Source organism: Mus caroli, unplaced genomic scaffold (assembly GCF_978045245.1).
Source record: "Mus caroli unplaced genomic scaffold, Mus_caroli_1 scaffold_16, whole genome shotgun sequence".
NCBI classification, from domain to species: Eukaryota; Metazoa; Chordata; class Mammalia; order Rodentia; family Muridae; genus Mus; species Mus caroli.
Genome location: NW_028227271.1, coordinates 77926348 through 77948132, shown reverse-complemented (window position 1 = coordinate 77948132; position 21785 = coordinate 77926348). Strand labels below are relative to the sequence as shown.

The following is a 21785-nucleotide window of genomic DNA, read 5'->3' as shown; positions in this document are numbered from 1 at the left end:
GCCAACAAAGTAATACAGTTTGAAAAGTTGTTTGAAGACAAATACACTCACAATAGATAAGCTGATGCCCCTAAAATCTTTCTAGATGCGTAGGGTGAAGCCCTTATGATGGCTTCCTTTCATCCATATTAATTTAACTCTAACGGTTCAGGTAAGGAAGAAAGCAATCTGACATGTAACTTCTAGTATTTTCTTCTGCATCTGGTAACCATATCTTCTTCTACATCTTAATACTCTGAGTCACTAATAGCAAGATGTTGACAGTTCCCTCAATAATTTGTAGCTAGAATCAGGATGTATGCAAATTCATGGTTATTCATCCATAATTCTGAAATCCATAGATTTCTGAGGGGAGGGAATATTTTCATTATTCATTCTAGAAACTGACATGTTAACACAGACATGGATTAATACAAGGGTATCTATCATCTTTAATAATCTTAATTGCACTGAGCTGTATCCACTGGTACAGAATGCTAATATATTTAATTAAGGGTACTGGTCCAGATTCTCTGTGGCATTACAATGTCCATCTAATGTAACTTCTTTTAAAATGCAAAGCTACTAATTCCACAATCTCAATGGAAGAGTCCGGACAAGGAACTGAAGTCCTGGGTCAACTTGTAATATTATTCACTTACCTGCCAATTTAAAGGCAACATTCTATGGTCCATGGAGACAAAAGAATCTTGGATCCAACTTTAAAGAGACAATAGCAACATTGAGCTGTGTGTCTTGTCTTCAACAGGAAGTATTTATTTATAGCTTGCCTGTTTGCTTGCTTTTCAGTGCCCCAATCTGAACAGCACCCTTCTCAGATAATAGTGTTAAAAAATGGAACTGAGTCAGATTACCAACATATTGCTTTATTTCTTGGTGGAAGTAAATTAAGGCTTTCTAGAGTCATACAGCACGACGTGATTTGAACATTAGAATTAAAGAGAAATGGACAAACAAACAACAACAACAGCAACAACAAATGAGCTTTCAGTTTAGCAGAGCCAGGAAGGAAGCCATGTTTCCAAACAGATAAAGTTCTTAATGAGGCCATTTGATTGGTCTCAAAAATCTGCTGAGCTGTTCCCAAGAACCTTTGTCACAGATCCATACCTCCACCCTGGTGGAGAGCAGAGAGCATGAAGAAGATGGGGAAGGGAGAAACTGGGAAAGACATATGTGCTGGGCAGGCAGCAAGTGGGAAACGTCCTTTGGGTCTCACATGACAGAGAGTTCAGATGATGTACTCGGTCAGTGGTGATAAAATTATTCAAAATGGCTCAGGGATCCACATTGGACCCTCTGCTCATTCTGGGAGTATTGAACCAGATCATTTGGTGCGTCCCAGTGTCAAGGGTTACAGATAAGCTATTGTGACTCTCCGAATCACAAGATTTAGGTAAAGCCAAGGCCAGAGAGCAGAGGGGTGCTACTTTCAATATCTTTTATGATTCTAATCTGGGTGGCTGTCCCTAGATTCTGTCCCCAGCCAAAATTTTTCACTTTCTTTTCTGATACCTGTGAACAGCCATCTGTCCTGATGATGGTGTGAACTGAACAGTAAACTGTGATTCACAGGATCAATGACAGAAACCCCCTGAAAAAAATTCTAGCTTATCACTTCACTTCCCCTTCCCAACACAAGACAAGAGTACACACCGGAGCCTACAGTGGGAGTGCAGTTGTCGAGCTGTGTATAAGCTTGGTCTGTAACAAATGTAGCACGCTTGGCTTGCAGCAGGAAAGGCTTGGGCTGGGGGATAAACACTTGGAGAAGATGGGTGAACTGTCCAGTGATGGGGAAGGCCAGAGAAGACATTGTGGAAAGTCCTGGGTTTACTAAAAAGAGACAACTGGAGTTCATGAAAACAAGCAATAGCAATTTTTTTTCTGGCTATCTGATTCCTTAAAAACAGAACAAAACAAAACCAAAACTAGCAAATTGGTTTCTATTCAGAAGGGACCACTTAAGAGTCCATCAACTTAAAATTCAAAATTTGAAATGATTGTAATATTCTGTTCCAAGACTGTGGTGGGTGGATCAGCTTCTGTCTCACCAGTGTGTCGCCTCTTCTCTGTGCCTGGCACCTTGAATGAACAATATTGAAACACCTGGACATCTGTTTCACATCCCTTAGTAGAAAACATGAAGACAGCAGGGTGGGCAGCATTCGTACAATTAAACACTTACAAACTTAACCCCAGGAGGCTTTGTGAGATGGAGAAATAAATAGAAGAGAGAAGCCACAATGAAACGTTGATAACAAAGAACCACGGGACCTGTCCCCGATGGCTGCAGGACAGATGTGCCTAAAGCATAGCAGATGTGCACTGAGAAAGTTTAGGGAGACCTTTAAGGACATGTGTTTCCCTTGGGCCTCACTTGTTAATTAAAATTTATAAGGGTTCTTACTTGGGTTTGAAGATGCTCAGAGGACGCAAGTTGACAGAGATAGGGGCTTCCTGTGATGAGGCACCCTCCTGTCTGAGTCGGGTGTGGAGGGGCAAGGGAATGCTAGAGCACTGTGTGGATGTGAGTCTGAGCATCCAACATGGCGAAGAATGTTCAGAAGCCCAGCCCACCTTTACAGTTGTGCTGGTTCTCAGATGAGAGCAAAGGGAGACCTGAGCAGAACCCAGTGTGGACTTACAGAGAGCCCATGGAACCTCCTGAACGCACAACACATTTACATATCCAGTTCTCTCACAAGTGCCACCTGTGTGTGATTTGTACAGAGCTTTTCTGCTCAGTAGCAACTTTGAGCAGAGCATCTCTCAGTTTGAAAATGGGCCTAAGGCTAATCCCTCACCTCAGGCCTCTGGTGGTAGAAATCTCAGCAAGGTGAGGGGTTTTGACCAAGGCCACAAGGCTAGTTACCGGCAGAGCTAGGGAGAAAACATGTCTCCTCTTACTCCATATGGTTCGCCGTAACGTATTAACATCGGGAAGCTCTTTGCACACTGATGTGAAGTGTTAATAGTACTTTAACCATAATTTGCTTGGTGTGGGATTTAGGCGTGGGGCTTATGCCCATCAGATAGTTTAAGGAGAAGCTTTAGAGAGCCTTCCTCAACGCTCAATGTTGCAGCTGCTTCATGGTTGGAAGAAGAAAGTATGGAACTCTGGGGTGTAGCTTGGGGACAGGAGGGGAGAGGGCAAGGGGGGTAAGGTGCATTTTTGAGACACAATAACCAGCCTGCTGAGGTGCAGCCTTTGTGACATTTATCTAAAAATTAACTGACTAGAAATAGTTTACCATGGTAGAAATTTGGGGTTCCCCTTCATTATTTGACCTCTTTTGCTCATGAGAAATTAAAAATAATAAAATAAAAGCCAGACTCCTAAGAACCTTACAGAAAGAAAAATAGCTGCTGTGAATGGGTATGGGTGCTTACATGGGACACTTTTACAAAGCACTGTTTGGTTCTCATTGCACAGTGGGAGCTGTCCCTTCAGAAGAAAGCGGGGTTGGTATGCTCAATGACACAGCGCTTGCAATGGCGCTTCACAAACCGCAGGGCCTCCACGGAAACTTCACAGTCCTGGACATTTAACATCTGCAGGTCGAAGCAGTTGGCAGCCACGATCTGCAGGCCCTGGCCGGTGATGCTCTCACAGGACTTGAGGCTTAGCCTCTTGAGATTGAAGCAGTTCAAAGCCAGGGATTCCAGGCCCGTGTCGGAGACCAGGGGACATTTACCAATGTCCAGAGACTTAAGTTTTGAACAGTTTTTGGCGAGGTACTCCACACCATGGTCCGTGATGCCCTCGCAGCCCCTCGCATTGAGGTAGCGTAATTTGCTGCAGTATTTAGCTACATAACGAATGCCCACATCCGTGATGCGGCCGCAGTGGGCGATGCTGAGGTACCTCAAGCGGGACTCCAGTTTAGCAATCTCCCGCAGGCCAAAGTCACTGACAAAGCGGCAGTCGCTGACACTCAGCTCCTTGATGGAAGTGCAGTAGATCACCAGGTAGCGGAGACCCTCATCTGTGAGGCGGACGCAGCGGCGCAGATAGAGGTGAGTGAGCTGCGTGCAGTGAGCTGCGATGGTGTGTAAGCCTTCGTCCTCCAGCACAAAGCAGTCTGTCATATCAAGGTATCGGATGGAAATCTGTTTGCCGTGCAAGGGGGACAGTTTAATGGAGGCCTCCCGGGTCAAGCTGATGCAGGTCACTTTGGAGCACCCTGCAATAAAGACACAGAACACGTGCTCAGATAGACTTGCCAGAAAGGGCACTTGGTTCCAGAGAGCCATAACCGAGTCTCAACCTTCTCTCTAGCCAAACCCAGGGATTAACACTTCCAGTCTTGATCTCTATAGAGAAACATTTTCAGAATGGTTTTCTACTTGTAGGGTTATTTGTCAATTTGGCTGAATTTTGAGTTTAAGAGATTTGCAGGCTTCAGAGTTATAAAAATGAAGATTGGCTACATGTCTTGGGGAGGTAGGGGGGTAAGTCACACTTTATTTCCTTTGTTTTAAAATGGTCACAGCCCCTTATCTGCAAGGAAGCTGTAATGAACTGAGACCATGTGCCTAAATATCTTGCTATGACCCTACAAGTCCCTAGAAGTGCAGCTGTGATCCAGTAGTTTCTTGATTCAAGGAAATGAAAGGATGAGATGGGAGGATCACTGGGACTCGGTTGAGAGGACCCTTTTGGGTTCCCTAGGCTGAGAGTTTACAGTTAGTTTAGGAATCTTTCCTTAGTCACAAAGTCAACCTTGCTGCATCTCAGTGAGATGATTGGTATGAGTGGTCGGCAATTCTGTGCTCAAAGAATAGAATGACATGCAGTGAATTAACGTGTAAGAAAATACTTTCAGGAGACAGCTATATCAGACTCCTATCAGCAAGCTCTTGTTGGCATCCACAATAGTGTCTAGTTTTGTTGGTTGTTTCAGCCATCCATTGGACGGAGCACAGGGTCCCAAATGAAGGAGCTAGAGAAAGCACCCAAGAAGCTGAAGGGGTTTGCAGCCCCATAGGAGGAACAGCAATATGAACTAACCAGTACCCCGCAGAGCTCTCTGGACTAAACCACCAACTAAAAAAAAACACATGGTGGAACTCATGGCTCGAGCTGCATATGTAGTAGAAGATGGCCTAGTCTGTCATCAATGGGAGGAGAGGCCTTTGGTCCTGTGAAGGCTCTATGCCCCAGTATAGGGGAAATTCCAGGGCCAGGAAGTGGGAGTGGGTGGATTGGTAAGTAGGGTGAGGAGGGAGGGAGGGAGGGATAGGGGATTTCAGAGAGGAAACTAGGAAAGGGAATAACATTTGAAATGCAAATAAAGAAAATATCTAATAAAGCATAAAATAAATTTTCAAAAAAGGGAAGACTTTCAAAGTCATGGGATATTTGTGTCACTACTAGTCTGCTGAAGTTAAGGTCTGGGATTTGACACAACAGTCATTGATAGAAGAAGAGAACAATGTCATCTAAATTGTTCTAACCTGTCTAACTGTCCCTCTTCTCTGCCTGTATCCCCAGGATTTCCATACAGTTGTAATTGGAGGCATAGAAATGGCCCCCTAACATTGCTCAAAGACCTTAGGTGGTACCTGTGACGGTTTGTATATATTTGGTCCAGGGATTGGTACTATTAGGCGGTGTGGCCCTGATGGAGTAGATGTGTCACTGTGGGTGTGGGCTTTAAGACCCTAACCCTGGCTGCCTGGAAACCAGTATTCTGCTAGCAGCCTTCAGATGAAGATGTAGGACTCTCAGCTCCTCCTGCACCATGCCTGCCTGGATGCTGCCATACTCCCACCTTGATGATAATGGACTGAAACTCTGCACCTGTAAGCCAGCCCCAGTTAAATGTTGTCCTTATGAGAACTGCCTTGGTCATAGTGTCTGTTCACAACAGTATAATCTGAACTGAGACAGTACCCATTCTGTATCAAGTTTAAATTCAGGTGTAACAGTTCCCCCGTGGGCCTCCCTGTGCTCTTACTGCTAGCCCTACTGTGGCCCTGACATTTCCCAGCCCTCACTGCTGCCTCTGTCCCTGCCCTGCAGCCTCTGGGCCTGCACTATGGAAGGAGTTTTCTTCAGATGGCTCCAGGAGCTACCTGCAACTTTCTTAGGTCCCCAAGATAATGTTCGTTTATGGGATGAGTTTTCCTAGACTTCTCTGTAAAACTAGCACCCCTGGACTTTCCTCTTAATTTTAATCTCTCGGTTGGCAGCACTGCATGTTCATCTGTCTGGTTATTTACTTGCTGTGTCCTCACACTGGAACACACACTCCTCAGGGCAAGGACTCAGGCAAGTTGATCTCCAGACCTTGTGTATTTAATTTATAGCTGGCAGGCAATAGGTATTTGTTGAATGAATAAATGAAGGAGGGAAGAAATGATCTACAGAGGAACATTCTCCATAGTAGACCAGACAGGAGAATTGAACTCCCAACATTTACATGTCTTCAGACTCTGGCATGAGCTTAAGTATATTTGCACCAGAAAATAGTTTATTTTATAGTTAATAGAAATTCCTTTTGATTTATGAAATGTACAAAATACCTTGATGAATATTTTTATCTGATTCTTAATACTATTAAAGGCCTGGATGGTAATGCCCAAGAAGTTATTTTTGGATAATTACTAGACATCATTCTTAATCCCATAAAACTGTGTAAAATTATCTATCTCTATACATTCATATTGTGCAGTTTAACTATAAGATTGCATATTATAGTGAAATATTCATCAAATCTTACTTTACAAGCTTATAAGGCCAATTTATATTATATTAATAGTCAATATCCATTAATATGTACTGTACAAATATATATTTGAGCCTACCCTATTCTACTATATATATTTCCTCCTCATTTTCTCTCTGTTCTTATCAGATCCTTGTTGCAGGTGCAAGGCCAGGTACTTCACTTCAGATCCCTCCCCAAGTTTTGGCAACTCAACTCAATATCTAATGCTTGTTTGTGGCAGAACAACAATGCTGTTGTGGACTTTCCTGACTTTTCTCTCACTTTCTGGCATGATTTCCAGGAAACTCTGATATAGCGGAGGTCCTGGGAATAATAGGGATCAAATGTCATGTGCTCTAAGACAAGAAGTGTAAGGTTTGAAGCATACAACCAAGCACAGAAAACAGATGCTCTGGGAGGGGGTAACGTGGCTTCTGGGAGGCAGTTAGTGTTGAAAGCTGACCTTTCCTTTTGTTTCTTTCTTTGAGATGAAGACAATCTGGAATATCTTGAACTTTTTTCCTGTTGTGTTGCCCGTGAAAGCATTTTTCTTTTATTCTACTACATAATAAATTTTATTCCTCTATTTTGGTTCTAGTTTCCTTTCTACATTCTTAATATCTAGAAAATGTCATGTGCCAGGAAAGACAAAATATTTAGATGAAAATATGTCTTTAAAAAGAGTCTCAAATTTAAGAAAATATTAGTTTAGTACAGTTGCAGTAAATGATTTTGATATGCCTGTATTGCTTTCTATTAATAAATTTTAATGTTATGGCTAGCTCTAATTCTTATGGGGTTGTTGAGTTTGTATTGGAAAGAACATAAATTTTTTCATGGTTCAGTAATACTAATGGATAGTTCTTACATTCCTATTTTACAGACATGAAGGGAGTTTCAGAAACCATTCATTTAAACCAGTTTTACAAGATGAAAAACTGCCTCCTCTTTCCTACACCCAGTCTGGAGCAAGCTTGATAACTGTGAACAGTTTCAGTGACAAGAGGGAGATAAGACATGACTATGATGTGCACAGAACTGTGGGTTGCACAGAGATTAGCAGTAGATGTGCCATCAAGAAGCAAACATGAAGACACTAGGTGAGTGAGCTCTTCAAAGCAGCTATATTTAAGGAGATCATCAAAGAGGAATAACTTGAATACACAGATGTGAAGTCCAGATGCTGAAACAAAGGAAGACAGACACGAGAGACAAGAGATTAGTGAGTGCCTTCAGGAGTGAGGAGTGTTTATGGAGAGGACCCTAGGGTTTCAGGAAGGATTTAACGAAAAATAAGGAATGACTGGCTGGGGCCAGAACATGGGGGGCGGGGGGCAGGGGGCGGGTTCCTTAAAGTCCAAGAAAAAGGGTTACAAGTGAACAGTATTCCACCAAGATGAACAACAACAGTTACCAAGATGAACAACAACAGTTAAACAAGGCTTAATTGCACCTGTCATGAATTTTCCCTACATCAGGATTTACTCTCATTTGTGCATGTATGTGTGTGGGCATGCATCTGCCCTTTCTCTAGAATGCCAGACAGTCTGATCCATTGGTCGATGGCTAACTTCTAAGCCTGTTCATAACAATACAATAATAAAACAGCCGTCATTGCTGTTGATGGAGTGTTTCACGTTTCTCAGCAAAGCAGGTGCAATGGCAACACAATGAACTCATGTTAAGGGCAAGGCATCCCAACCCTGGAAGCTCTTCTCCAGCGTTAACAATTCTGAGTGGTGGATTGACCAAGGAGACTTGTGCTCTTTCAAAATTAGCATCTCAGGCGTCTGCACTTCCATTTTCACCTAACTAAGAGATTCTAAAATACAACACAAAAATCTCTCCTCTCTGTCTATAAAAAAAAGCTCATGACTTGAAAAAAAGTGGGGAGGGGGCTTCAAAATATGCACGTCCCAGAATGTAAATCCAAAGGCGTTGTTCTACCTGCTTATGTTGAAAATGTAGACACATAGAGCAAATTTTAGCTCACTAGACTAAGGTGCGGAAGACCGTGCCCAGGTGAGGTTCTACCTGAGAAATGGCCAAGTCTTTTTTTTTTGTTGTTGTTGTTGTTGTTGTTGTTGTTTTTTCGAGACAGGGTTTCTCTGTGTAGCCCTGGCTGTCCTGGAACTCACTCTGTAGACCAGGCTGGGCTCGAACTCAGAAATCCGCCTGCCTCTGCCTCCCGAGTGCTGGGATTAAAGGTGTGCGCCACCACGCCCGGCCCGGCCACGTCTTTTAAGAGAGTTTTTGAGAAGGTCTGGGGCGGGAGCAGAAATGAGGCTAGCATGGAACCCAGAGAGGTCAACGATCATGACTGTATGCAACACAGGCATTTTGTGTTTGGGATCTGCAGATTATTTTTTGTAGAAGAATGAGGATTTGGATCGCAGAAGGGCAACTTTTGGGGGGGCCTTACATGAGTTATGGAAAAACATGAATCTCAGTGAAGTCTTAGATGGAGAGCAATAGGAGGTTTTATGTATGAAAATTTAGGCTTACAACTTGAAAAAGTGTCCAGAAGTTGGATATGTGGAGTGTGTTTCGAGGTGTAGAAATGAGCAGCTGATGCAGTTTAATGTTGCCGCAGGCAGGCAGGCAGGCAGGCAGGCAGGCAGGCAGGCAGGCAGGCAGGCAGGCAGGCAGGCAGGCAGGCAGAGGAGAGGTTGTGGTCCCAAGGTTCTGGGAAATTAGGCACCTGTATAGGATTCTGCTGATTGGAAGGAAAAGATTAGGGGGAGAAAAGGGGTGGGCCTTGGGTGTCCTGTTGGAGACAACTTTGAAGGAACTTTACTGGCAACAATTACATTTTATGTTTTGAAAATGAGTTGATTTTAATACATCCTAGTTATTTCTAAAATACCAATAAGAGGTAATTTGTGATGATAACAGGATACCATACCCAGCTATAGTAATTACCAGTGATTTGAAAATATAATAATAATAAACATGAGCCTTTTCTGCCTGGCTAAATTTGGGCCAGGTAACTTCATGTCATCTAGAGGATTTGAAATCTAGAACAGAAAGTGAGACTTCCAAACTCAAGTTTACTGTTATCTGAGAGCCACTATCTGAAGCCAGCTTAAAACCAAGGTGTGGTGTCAGGTAAGGACAGCTTTGGCAACCAAGGTGTGGTGTCAGGTAAGGACAGCTTTGGCAACCAAGGTGTGGTGTCAGGTAAGGACAGCTTTGGCAACCAAGGTGTGGTGTCTGTCAGGTAAGGACAGCTTTGGCAACCAAGGTGTGGTGTCAGGTAAGGACAGCTTTGGCAACCAAGGTGTGGTGTCAGGTAAGGACAGCTTTGGCAACCAAGGTGTGGTGTCTGTCAGGTAAGGACAGCTTTGGCAACCAAGGTGTGGTGTCAGGTAAGGACAGCTTTGGCAACCAAGGTGTGGTGTCAGGTAAGGACAGCTTTGGCAACCTTCTGACCCCTGTACCTATTTTGGTGCAATCACACTGCCATATTGAGAGAAACTTTCAGCAAGTATTGAGGAAAAACCCATCCTTAAATCCAACTTGCTAAACTTTTCAAGCCCATCTCCACTCAGCCATACGTGAAACTCCATCATAAGCCATAAAATGCAGTGCAATCAACTACCTCTTCAATAAATATTAGGAAAAATCAAATCTGGGTAAGATTTCTTTCTAGAAACAGTACAACTTTGGAGTTGTGCCTTTTACTGGCCCCCTTTTGTTCTTCTGCATAGATGTATAGATCTGTGGTGTTATAGGCAACCTATCAGGTAGCTATACAAACATGTATAAGCTAGAAAATGACATCCAGGTAGAGGACAACTAGCAAGACTTAGTAACGCTTATAGTCAGGTTGAGCAGCAAGCTCACTCAGGCCAGAAATCACAAAAAATGTCATTCCTAAATAGCCAAAGTGGCTGCTTCAGCCATTTAAGAATTTCAAAAGTCCATCCCATAATCAGCCACCAAATACAGACACTATTGCATACGCCAACAAGATTTTGCTGAAAGGACCCTGATATAGCTGTCTCTTGTGAGGCTATGCTGGGGCCCAGCAAACACAGAAGTGGATGCTCATAGTCAGCTATTGGATGGAACACAGGGCCCCCAATGAAGGAGCTAGAGAAAGCACCCAAGGAGCCTAAGGGGTCTGCAACCCTATAGGAGGAACAACAATATGAACTAACCAGTACCCCAAGAGCTCCTGTCTCTAGCTGCATATGTAGCAGAAGATGGCCTTGTCGGCCATCATTGGAAAGAGAGGCCCCTTGGTCTTGCAAACTTTATATGCCCCAGTACAGGGGAACACCAGGGTCAAGAAGTGGGAGTAGGTGGGTAGGGGAACAGGGCGGGGGGAGGATATAGGGGACTTTCGGGATAGCATTGGAAATGTAAATGAAGAAAATACCTCATAAAAAATTGGAAAAAGTTAAAAAAAATTTCAAAAGGACCTCAAAAGGAGACCACAATTACTTGCATTCTCTGTGAAGGGTACCCGGGAGCCTGCTGTGATAAATCTGGGGATTCCCAACAAGTCATGTTCTATTCTGAGAAAAACACAACCGAGTGTTCCCATGACAAGAACGATGAAGAGTTTGTCAATTTGCTTCTTAGCTAAAGAGAAAACACATCAGGTTATAGCTCTCAGAGCTGAGCGAATTATCCCCCATCTTGGTTTAGAAACGAGTCATCCTCCACCACATCACAATGCTCCATGCTTTCCAGAGTTCCTTGGATGGAGAATTTAAGAAAGCCTCCTTGTTGCCCACTTCTGCCTGCCAATGGCTGCTCATGACTAATGGAACCCTTAGTAATGATGGCTTTGTCCTGAAGCCAGTTCTAGTAGAAGAGCAGTAAGCAGCTTTCCAGCCAGGGAAAGAATCTGCAAAAATAATGGGCTGTCAGCTGAAATATTTTCAGATGTCGGCTTCTGAAAGACAGAACAAGCTGAAGGCTGTTCTACCTCCAATTTTTTTTTGAAGGGCATCATTTACCCCAGATTCTTGTAAATCCCAAATTCTCTTTATTTGCCTGACACGGTGGGTTTTTACTTCTTGACCCTTTCCTGACCATTCCTGAGGTCACAGCACATGCTTCTGATTTTTTTTAAACCTCTCTGACAAATCTTACATATTCCAACCTCTTGAATGTTCATCTTTTGACTGTATGGCAGACGAGATAAAAATAATAGGGTGTGTGTGTGCTTTACTGCTATTCGGGATGGGTCCCGTCTGGCGCCAAAGTTTGACTCTGGACTTTAATTCTTCCTGCCTAAGAGAGACTTTTAAGTGAAGCAATTATACTGGGATTTCCTTCCATTTTCCAAAGAATGAAAAGTCAGATTCAATGGACCCTGCCCTTGTAATGTGTAACTGAGAACATGCTTTAAAAGAGCTGTAAAATTAACCCAAAGGAAAGACAAATGGGGGGCGTCATCTGACCATGACAGGCTTCCCCAGTGGTTAGGGAAAAGCAAGCCATTGTGAGCACAGCTCCCAGGCCTGTGTTTTACTCCCTGTGGCTGACCATTCAGTTCAGGATTTGCATTCAGGGGCGTCACTGTGACTTTTACTATGGCTCTCCCAGGCTCTACTGACTTAATAAATACAAAGGCGAGGTACTGAACTACCTGTTTAAATGAGCTATTTAGCTTAATTAGAATTTTTTCCATTATGCATAGTTGTTCTGGGGTATAAGGATACAATTAAGGTGTAGTGATCAAAACCATCAGGACCAAGGTGCCCCCAGTTCCTTCAGGAAGCAGATATTGAAATGCAAGGGCTACTTCTGGTTTTCAGGGTTATGGCTCCATAGTGAGATATTTTCTGACCGGTTAGCCTATCGACCAGTCACTGTATATCCGTGGTAAGGAGACCCTGGGGGCTGGAGAGATGGTTCTGTGGTTAAGAGTGCACACGGCTCTTCCACAGCATCCATGATGGGCAGCCCCCAGTTGCCTTAACTCCAGCTTCAGGGTACACAATGCCCTCTTGTGGACTTTGTGAGCACCGGCACTCACATGCACATACCCACACACAGATAAACATATACACATAATTCAATAAAACATAAATAAAATACTAATAAAAGAAGGGGCCGGGCGTGGTGGCGCACGCCTTTAATCCCAGCACTCGGGAGGCAGAGGCAGGCGGATTTCTGAGTTCGAGGCCAGCCTGGTCTACAAAGTGAGTTCCAGGACAGCCAGGGCTACACAGAGAAACCCTGTCTCGAAAAACCAAAAAAAAAAAAAAAAAAAGAAGGGGACCCTGTATGGAGTAGTAATATCTGTACCACTCTGAGGTGGTACACTAGGAATATCCAGATTTTGAGGTCATTTTCCTTTTACCTGATACATCCAGATGCTCCAGGTTGGGACAGAGTGACACCACATCAAAGACAGCCTCATTGGAGATATTGTAACATCCCGAGACTTCCAGGCGCCTCAGTTCTGGACAGCACTGTGCAATGGTATAAAGCCCCCGGTCTGTGAGCCGCCGGCAGCCACTGACAATGACAGTCTCCAGCATGAGACACACATTGGGGGTGTCCTGGCAAAGCCTGCGGGTCAGTACTTTCAGGGCACGGTCCACATTGATGGTCTCTCCAGTGAGACGGATAGTCCTCCAGAGGCGCGGGTCCCAGGCCAGGTTGTACCAGCGGCGGCACACATGTGCACAGCGACATAGCTGGTTGGTGGGCAGGAAGGAGAAGATCTGCACCATAGAGTGGTCCGGGAGCCTGTCTATGCTGGCTTGTTCTTTCTGGGGTCTGGAGGCGAGCCGAATGAGTGGGTGAGTGAGGCGGGTCGGGGGCGGGGAATGAACCATAGCCACTGTCTCCCCAGTGATGGAGGATGAAGATGTGGACGAACCCCTTCCATTCTGAAATCCTGGCAACGTCGGTGGGCATATCAAGGCTGGGCTGGGCGTGCTCAGTGTGCGCATGCTCAAGTCAGAATCTGCCAAAGGAAAGAGACCAAACGGGTAAGAATGAGGGATTTGTAGAACCTTGAGCTGGAAGGAAAAGACACACACGGGGGCAACAGTCACACTCCCTGATGGCCTTCACTCCTGTGCTCCTTCAGCGCATAAGCAGCATGCCCCACCCTTCTCTGAAGCTTCTCACAGTCGAGCTGTGGACCAGGGCAAGCAAACGGCAACATTCACCGGTGAGGCCTGGGCTTTCATTTCACTTCAGTGGCTTAGCCCTGCTAAGTGTACACACAAGCAGTCATGAACAACAGAGATGGAGCAGGCATGGCCGCCACAACCTTGTCTCACATAAATAGACCAGGCTAGAGAGGCCGCTGTGCAGACCAGGGGCAAATTCACCCCATGTTCCCGTTCTCCCATCTCCCTCAATGCTGAGCATGTAAAAGACACAACTCCAAAGTTGCACTGTTTCTAGGGTGAAACCTTACCAGGACGGGATTTTTCCTAACATATACTGAAGAGGTAGTTGATTGTCCTGCATTTTACAAGTGAAGTGGGGACTGTGTTTCCGAAGATTGTCTCCGGCATGCGTGAAGAACCCATTGGCCCTGTGTATTCACTTGCTCTGCCATGTTGACAGTTCCCTAGAGTAGGGGAGCCACCAGGCTTTCTGTAATCAGGCCAGGTCCCAGTCCTCAGAAATTCATTCTTCCTTCTAACTAACTTTATTTTGCATTCAAACAATGAAAGCCCCACTCTGTTCCTAGAACCCAGCGAGCTCCCTGAGCTCCCGTGATGAGGACCTAAGTAGCTTCAAAGTTTTGGAGGGATTAAGGATTCTTCAGAGGCTTAGAGATAGCGCATCCATTAAGAGCATATGCTGTTCTTTCGGAGGACCCGCATTCAGTTCTCAGCACTGATTTTCCATTTTCATTTTCGGTGGCTCACAATGGTCTGTAACTCTACCTGATGTTTCTGTGAGTACCATCACTCACATGTACAAGCTAGTTCCCAGACACATACACATAATTAAAAATAAATCTAAAAGAAAGAATTCTTCATATTACTCAAAGAGAACCCTCCAGATCATTTCCCTTTATCTATGTACAAGAATTTAGTCTCTCTCTTTACAAACAAACTTAGTATATATTTTATATAAAGATTATTTAGGAAATAATGAACTCAACATATTTTATTTAAATATGCACTTATAAACTCACACACATATGTGTTTATGTGGGAAGAGATAGAGGCAGAAAATATATTTTAAAAATATATTCTTTTACCTGGAAAATAAAATACTTTGCTAAATTGTGACTCAGTCATATTCCCCTTCCAGTACAGGTCTAAAGGTTTAATTCTTTTGTGTATCCAGGGACAAAGAACAGTAAGTCTTTAAGGAAAGAAAACCTTGAACATAAGAGGAAATTAGGAATCCCAAAACAACCTCCCACTTATCATCACACCAATTCATACCAATGCACATCCCCAAGGAATTACTTCCCAGAAGGAGAGATAATTTGAGGCTCTCAACCCTGATGCTTAAGGAGCTATGAAGGCTCTGAAATCCTCTGTCTTGCTGGCTTAGGTTTCATTCATCTTGGAGAGATGTGTAAGCTTGTCTGTGGGACACTGTGCAGTAAGGCCCTGACGCGTAAGTTAGACTCACACTCTATGTTTACTAGAGGGGAAGAGATAACTTTTACAACAGGACTCTTCCCAGGCTTCACTTTTCCTCACTCTCATGCCTCAGCCCTGAGGGGGACAGTACCAATACATCCAGATTGCTTAGCACAGCTGTGCCGGTGACGACTATTTTAGTCATTTTCTTTTCTCTCTCTCTCTCTCTGTAAACATACCTGGGTGTTACAGGACTTCAGACTCAGAATGAGACGGCAGCTTCTACAACTTTGAAGAAGATTCTGGGTTGGGAAAGTTATGAACCTCTTTCTTTGATAGCTCCTCCTGCCAGCCCACCTAGAGTTTATCCATGGGAACTCCAGAAGGAAGTTAACAGTTCTTCATCATACACACTGTGTACGTGCGTGAGTGCGTGTGTGTGTGTGTGTGTGTGTGTGTGTGTGTGTGTGTAGGATAGAGGATTTGTTCCAAGAAAGCTGATATCTGTTTTACCAGGAGCACATAGCAAGATTGGTTGGGTTCCTCAGGCTGACTTTACAATAGGTACAGAATTCTTTGAGAGCTTTCTGAAGGATATAATCATAAGAGAATAAATAACACCTGATATTTACAAAACAACAAAATGATGGTCTAAGCTCAGATAAGCATACCTAGAAGTTGCCACAAAATACCTTTCTTGATATTGTCTTAAATATATGAAATCCAAATTTTAAGCTTAAAAGGTGAATAATACATGGTATATGCATTTCTATTTAGACATGCATTTGATTATATTTGATTATAAATAAAACGGTGGCTAGACAATAAATTAAGGAGCTATTTGCTGACACAAGTTATGGCTTATAGAAACAGAAGACTCACAGAGCTATCAAGATACCACATCCTGTTGGATCACTGAAAAGACAGAATATAGCTTCCACTTCAAACAGGGAGCACCTATGCCTCAGGTAGCAGATATCATGTGTACCAGCAAATGCAGAAACACCAATCCACTCTTTATACACAATTCTTCTTCCCACCCATCCTTTCCGGCTTAGCAGATAAATGGCACTGGTATTAGCTGCTGACTTTTTCAAGTAAGCTTAGAAAGAAGGACCTCTGTGCCAACACTGCAAAAACACTTGGAAGAGTAGCTCGAGGATACATCAACATGAAGACAACCTCCTTCTGTCTTCCAACACTAGGATACAGCAAGTTGAAAGATGGCCAACTACATGTGAACTTAGACTGTGCAGACATCAACTCATTTTCAGTCTTAAATATCTCTTATTAGTAAAGTCTACCTACTTGCCACCTTGAATAAAAAGCTCCTGGTTTATTTTAGCAGGAAAGTGCTACGAAAAATACTGAACTAAAATACAATTTAACCCCAACCTGAAGAGGCCATTAGTGGCCATCTTAATACTGGATAGGCTTTTGTGTTTATTTACATAAAAATTGGCTATCAAACCTTATTTTTCTTTGTCTTTCTCTTCAATGAGATGAGGACATTTCTAAAAGGTATGAGGAAGCAGCCACACACTCTCAGGGGGTGTTTTGAAATGGGAAGATGAGATTTGCAAAGAAAAGTATCAAACCAAAGATACTGAACCAAATGCTTCTATTAAGTGTCCAGTTAGTCATTAGCAGCACCAGTTGTTACCAGATTCCAGTTTATGGGAGTTGAAAGGGATGGTTCAGTGGTTAAGCACTTGCTGCTCTTCCAAAGGAACCGGGTTCAATTCCTGGCACCCACACAGTGGCTCACAACAGTCTGTAACTCCAGTCTCAGAAGATCTGCCCTCTCCTGGCTTTGGCAATTACCCGATATGCACACAGCACACAGACATACATGCCTACAAAAATCCCTTTAGTACACAAAGTAATACAGATTTTAGAATTCTATTATAACCAAATGACTTTTGATCACTATTTGAAGGAAAGTGTCAGTAAGGGAAACACAACAAATCCTAAAGGAGGAAGACATTTTCACAACATACTAAAGTATCTTCCAAAGCTGTATAAAGGCTGGTGGTAATTTAAACTCCACCAAGGCTACTGCTCGACCAGAAGACACTCTTTGAACCTATTTTGTTTATACATAAACAAGTGCATAAAATGGTAATAGAATCTGTTAAGGGCAAATCAACTACCACACAATCACATTTGGGTCAAATATAGATGCCATGTCTGACATTACCCACATTATATTATGTTGGTTTATTAATCGTAGCCTTCGAGGTCTGCCTGACTTCTGTATATGCTGTTCTCACAGCAGTGAAACTGTCTAAGGATGTGCCCTGCAGCGTGAGGATCTGCTGGTAAGTGGCCTGTGAGTGAGGATGAACTTTGCAGTAGACTAGGTAGACAGATATCTACCAGAAAAGCTGATAAAGACTGCAAAAGGACACACTTGGTTAGAATCAAATATCAGAGCTGGAAGGATGGGCTGAGACAGAGCTCAGCAGATACAATAACTGGTGGTAAATGGATAGATGACCTGAGTTTGGAGATGCAGAAACGACGTAGAGCCAAGCTCAGCAGCACACTTTGATGGCTGTGGTACTCTCGTGGTGAAATGGGGAGCAGAGACAGGAGAGTTTTTGGAAGCTTTCCAGCCACACCATCCAGCATACAACCGTGGTAGCAAGAGACCCCATCACAAACTCGGTGAAATGCTATAAAACAGCACCTAAGCTTTTCCTATGATCTCTTCACATGAATCATAGTACAAACATATCTGCATTCACATAGGCACATACTCATATACACTCACATAATTTATACTCACATATACATACACATAAACACACACATTTTAAAAAATACGGAGAATATATTTTCAATTATAAATATGTAAGAGCAGAGGAAAGATAGAAATTAGAATAGTTCAAGGCTCATGAAAGTTGAACAGGAGATGAAAATGAGAAATGGCATAGTCTTAGAATAAAATGTGGATTTTGTGACCAGTCTCCTGAGGACCCCAGGAAGGTATATGAAGCCGAAGGATGGGAAAAATACATTGGTATCATTGGGACACAGGATGGACTATAAGAAATAGTCTGACTAGGGAAGGCAGGGCAGAGGAAGGGTAGGCATTTCAGTTTTATACTGTTCCTCATGCTTCCTTGAGGTCCAGCAAGGGAGTGACGGTATCTTACTGGATTATAACCCATACATCCCAAGCCCCCTCCTGGCTCTCCCTTGGCCCCATTTCAGAGTCTCCACAGCACACACTTGGTTGTCTTCAATTCCTTGTAGTCCTCTAGGGAGACAGACAAATGACTATAATGAAGATGCCCCCAAGTCCCACAACAGACAGTGTGGTGTGGTATAGGACAGATAAGGTTTTTTAAGTCTTAAAAAAGAAATGGAGCAATCATACAACATAAGAACAATGAATGTAGAAACTACTAACAGTGAAAAATATTGTTAAACAGTAGTTTAGTAAGTGTTTTTATAATTTTGTAAAAAAAAAAAACAATGCAGATCTTGGCACAATGGTTATGTTTAACCAAAATAAACATAATAGTACTTTATGAATGTAGATATAGTCATCTGTGGACTAAAGTAAAAGATTGTAGATTCTTTAAAAGCTTCCTGGCTTTATTGATTTCATAAATTACTTTCAAGTACTTGATTGGTATAGGAAAATGTCTTTTAAAGAAATTCTTGAGTTATTCTGAATTTATAAATATTAAAAAAAAACTTATTTTTTCCTGGAGAGGATCTTATTATTTTTTTATATAGTTCCAAAAGTCAATTTTATATCCTGAGTAATCAGTACAATATTGAAATATTCATGGTGCCTCTTATGCGCATGCTTTTTAGTAGCATGTTCTTATAACTAGCTGACTGCCTAGTTTTGTAGTTTTTATTTTCAAACCATGGCTGTATACACTCTAGGAATTCTATTTACATGACTCTGGATTTTCAAAGTCAAAGTTTACAAACCTGCCCTTCTCCCTACCCCTGACCCCCAATGGATGAATGGATGGATGGATGGATGGATGGATGGAGGACCAAAGCTTTGTTGTAACATGCTTCTATTACAATTCAGCTTTCTTTTCAAGAACTACTGCAATAAAAGGAAGGGTTCCTTTCTTATCTTAAACTTGAGCTTTAAGAAAATAGATCTATAAAACCTAGCTAGGGAAAAAAATAATAGACTCCAAGCGATCATTTATCTCTTTGTTTTATTTAAAAATATTTTCTTTAAATGTGGTTCAGATCATATAAACTATCTAGGAACCACTTAAGGCACTGGCTGCTATAAAGGGGAAATCTATACAGGGAAGGGTAAACTTGCATTTCATGTGGAGGGAGTTGATTTGGGGGTGTAAGAGTTCTTGTTGGGACTGCTATCACAAGGTGATGCCTCCAGAATCCAATAAATGCTGATTTAAAGTCTTGTTGAGAAGAAAATACCTGCTTTGCCAGTCACATGGGCCATCCCCATATGGGTTTCTCCCTGGTAACTGGCTTGTAAAATCTCAATGAAAATAATGTGACTTTTCTCATGCTAGTGTGTAAGGCCTATTCTGATATACAACTCTTCATTTATGTTTGAACTTTGCTTCCCCAAAGCTATGTAGCCTGTGATTTTGGTTCATTCCAATTTGCCTTCTGCTCTTCCAGAAGAAAATAGTCACGTTGTCATGGAAGTAGGCAAGTCTCTCTGCTCTGTAACTCATAAATAAATTCAGTGAAATGTACAGATTCACATCTTTGGACCTTGCTTGCAACATGTCCAAAAGAAGATCAGATGGCTTAAAAACCAAATCTAATCATAATTCACAGATTTGCATTGGCTTGAATTTTTTGTTTCAATGTTGACTTCTAGCATGTGCATCTTTTTCTTGTGTGTAAAATGTCGCAGTGGTATGGCTTTCAATTATTCCTCAATGGGAAGAATGTAAGCCATCATTCCTGAGACAGTGCCTCTGCTGTTAGAAGCTTCCCTTCTCACAAGATTTGTTACTTAACTTTTCCATTTGCCATGACCAAAGAGCTGACAGGAAACAACCGAAGTGAGAATTCATAGAGGGAGCATTTACTTTGGCTTACATTTTGAGGGGAAACAGTCTGTCACATCATGTCTATGCCCAGGCTCCTGAGTGGCAGGTATGGATAGTTCAGATCCTTCATACCTTGGAAGCAGTGTGACTAGGAAATGGAATTGGGCTGTATGACCTCAAGGTGCATCTCCAGTGACTGGCTTCCTCTAGAGGTTCCACTTCCTTATGCTTCTACGTTTCAAAACAGCGACATCATCTAGAACTCAAGTATTCAAACAAGGAAGGGGCAGTCCATTCAAACCTCACTAATCTATCTAAGCACACATAATCTATGATGATTATACGATATCATTAGACTGCTGATTCCCCCAGTTCACCAAAAGAAATCAAGGCTCAGTTTCAAAGTCTTTAATAAGCAGAAATAGTTAGGTAGGTTTCATAAAAATTTTATTCAATATTTTTTTTGTAGTTGCAATGGAGTTTGCTCTTCTGGGGAAGACATGGATGTTGTCACCTGGAGATCAGAAGTGTTGTGATCATGTATATGAGACCCTTACAAGATTGGGCCCTAAGTGTCATCAACTCAAGAAGTATATGAGGTCATATACATTTCTGAGGACACATATTCAGTTAATAGTTGCTGGCACGTGTGCATGGGGTTTTTTTTTCTTTTGCTTACCTGTCCATAGGCTTTCCATGGTCCTATAAATAACCACTCCCCCATCCTACTGTAGGGAGTCTGATTAAACTCATTGGTTCACCAAGGTAGACTTGCACAGACTCATCTCTCTGGTCTGTCACTGGTACTATACTTCATGAATAGATATTTGTTCATATTTCCCCAGGAGAAATAGTGTAATACTTGGTGCCGAAATTGGGACATTACAGAACCAAAGAAGACTATATTAGAAGTACAACTGCTACTTCAGCAAATAAACAAATAAGCCTGGATTGTCCCCAAAAGAAAAAGTCATGGGGAAAGAGCTATTTAGTATGGATGAGGCACCTCACTGAAATAGATGAGGTTTGACACATGAGTATGGAGATGCTTCACACACAACTGAGAAGCTACACTCGATCCCAATCCCCGAATGTAAGCATATATGCAATATGGCAGCAGTTATGTTGCCCATAGAATTTATGAAAAGGCACAAGTCTGTCTGGAAGAAAGTTTCTCATGTAAAGTAGAATGTTAAGTAGACATGAGGGTAGCATCCTCAATCATGTCTCTCCAGGAAAACTTACACAACAGCTATTGGTCAGGGAAGCTTGTTTTTGCAGTAGATGGAAGTTTCTATCCATACATATAAGTGGCCAATCTGTTATAAGTTGCTGCTGTGGCATACTGGTTCACTTTTCTCCTAAATGAGAGAAAACAGTCATATATTTATCACACACACACACACACACACACACACAGAGAGAGAGAGAGAGAGAGAGAGAGAGAGAGAGAGAGAGAGAGAGAGAACAGAGAGCAATGGACAACAAGGGGCATAATGAGTAAGAGCTGGCAGAAGGGGTGG

The 21785-nt window shown here is 42.6% G+C and overlaps 1 protein-coding gene across 1 annotated transcript in view; it reads right to left on the bottom strand.

The window, feature by feature from the left end:
* Positions 1–869: 869 nt before the first annotated feature.
* The window catches only part of Fbxl7 (F-box and leucine rich repeat protein 7), a 368035-nt gene continuing 347119 nt past the window's right edge, over positions 870–21785 (bottom strand). Inside the window, exons 3-4 of the mRNA XM_021183496.3 lie at positions 13039–13650; positions 870–4187 (exon numbers count right to left, since the gene is read on the bottom strand). Of these exons, the coding sequence (XP_021039155.1) occupies positions 3451–4187; positions 13039–13650 (1349 nt within the window). The 3' untranslated portion in view covers positions 870–3450. The remainder of the gene's footprint in view (positions 4188–13038; positions 13651–21785) is intronic.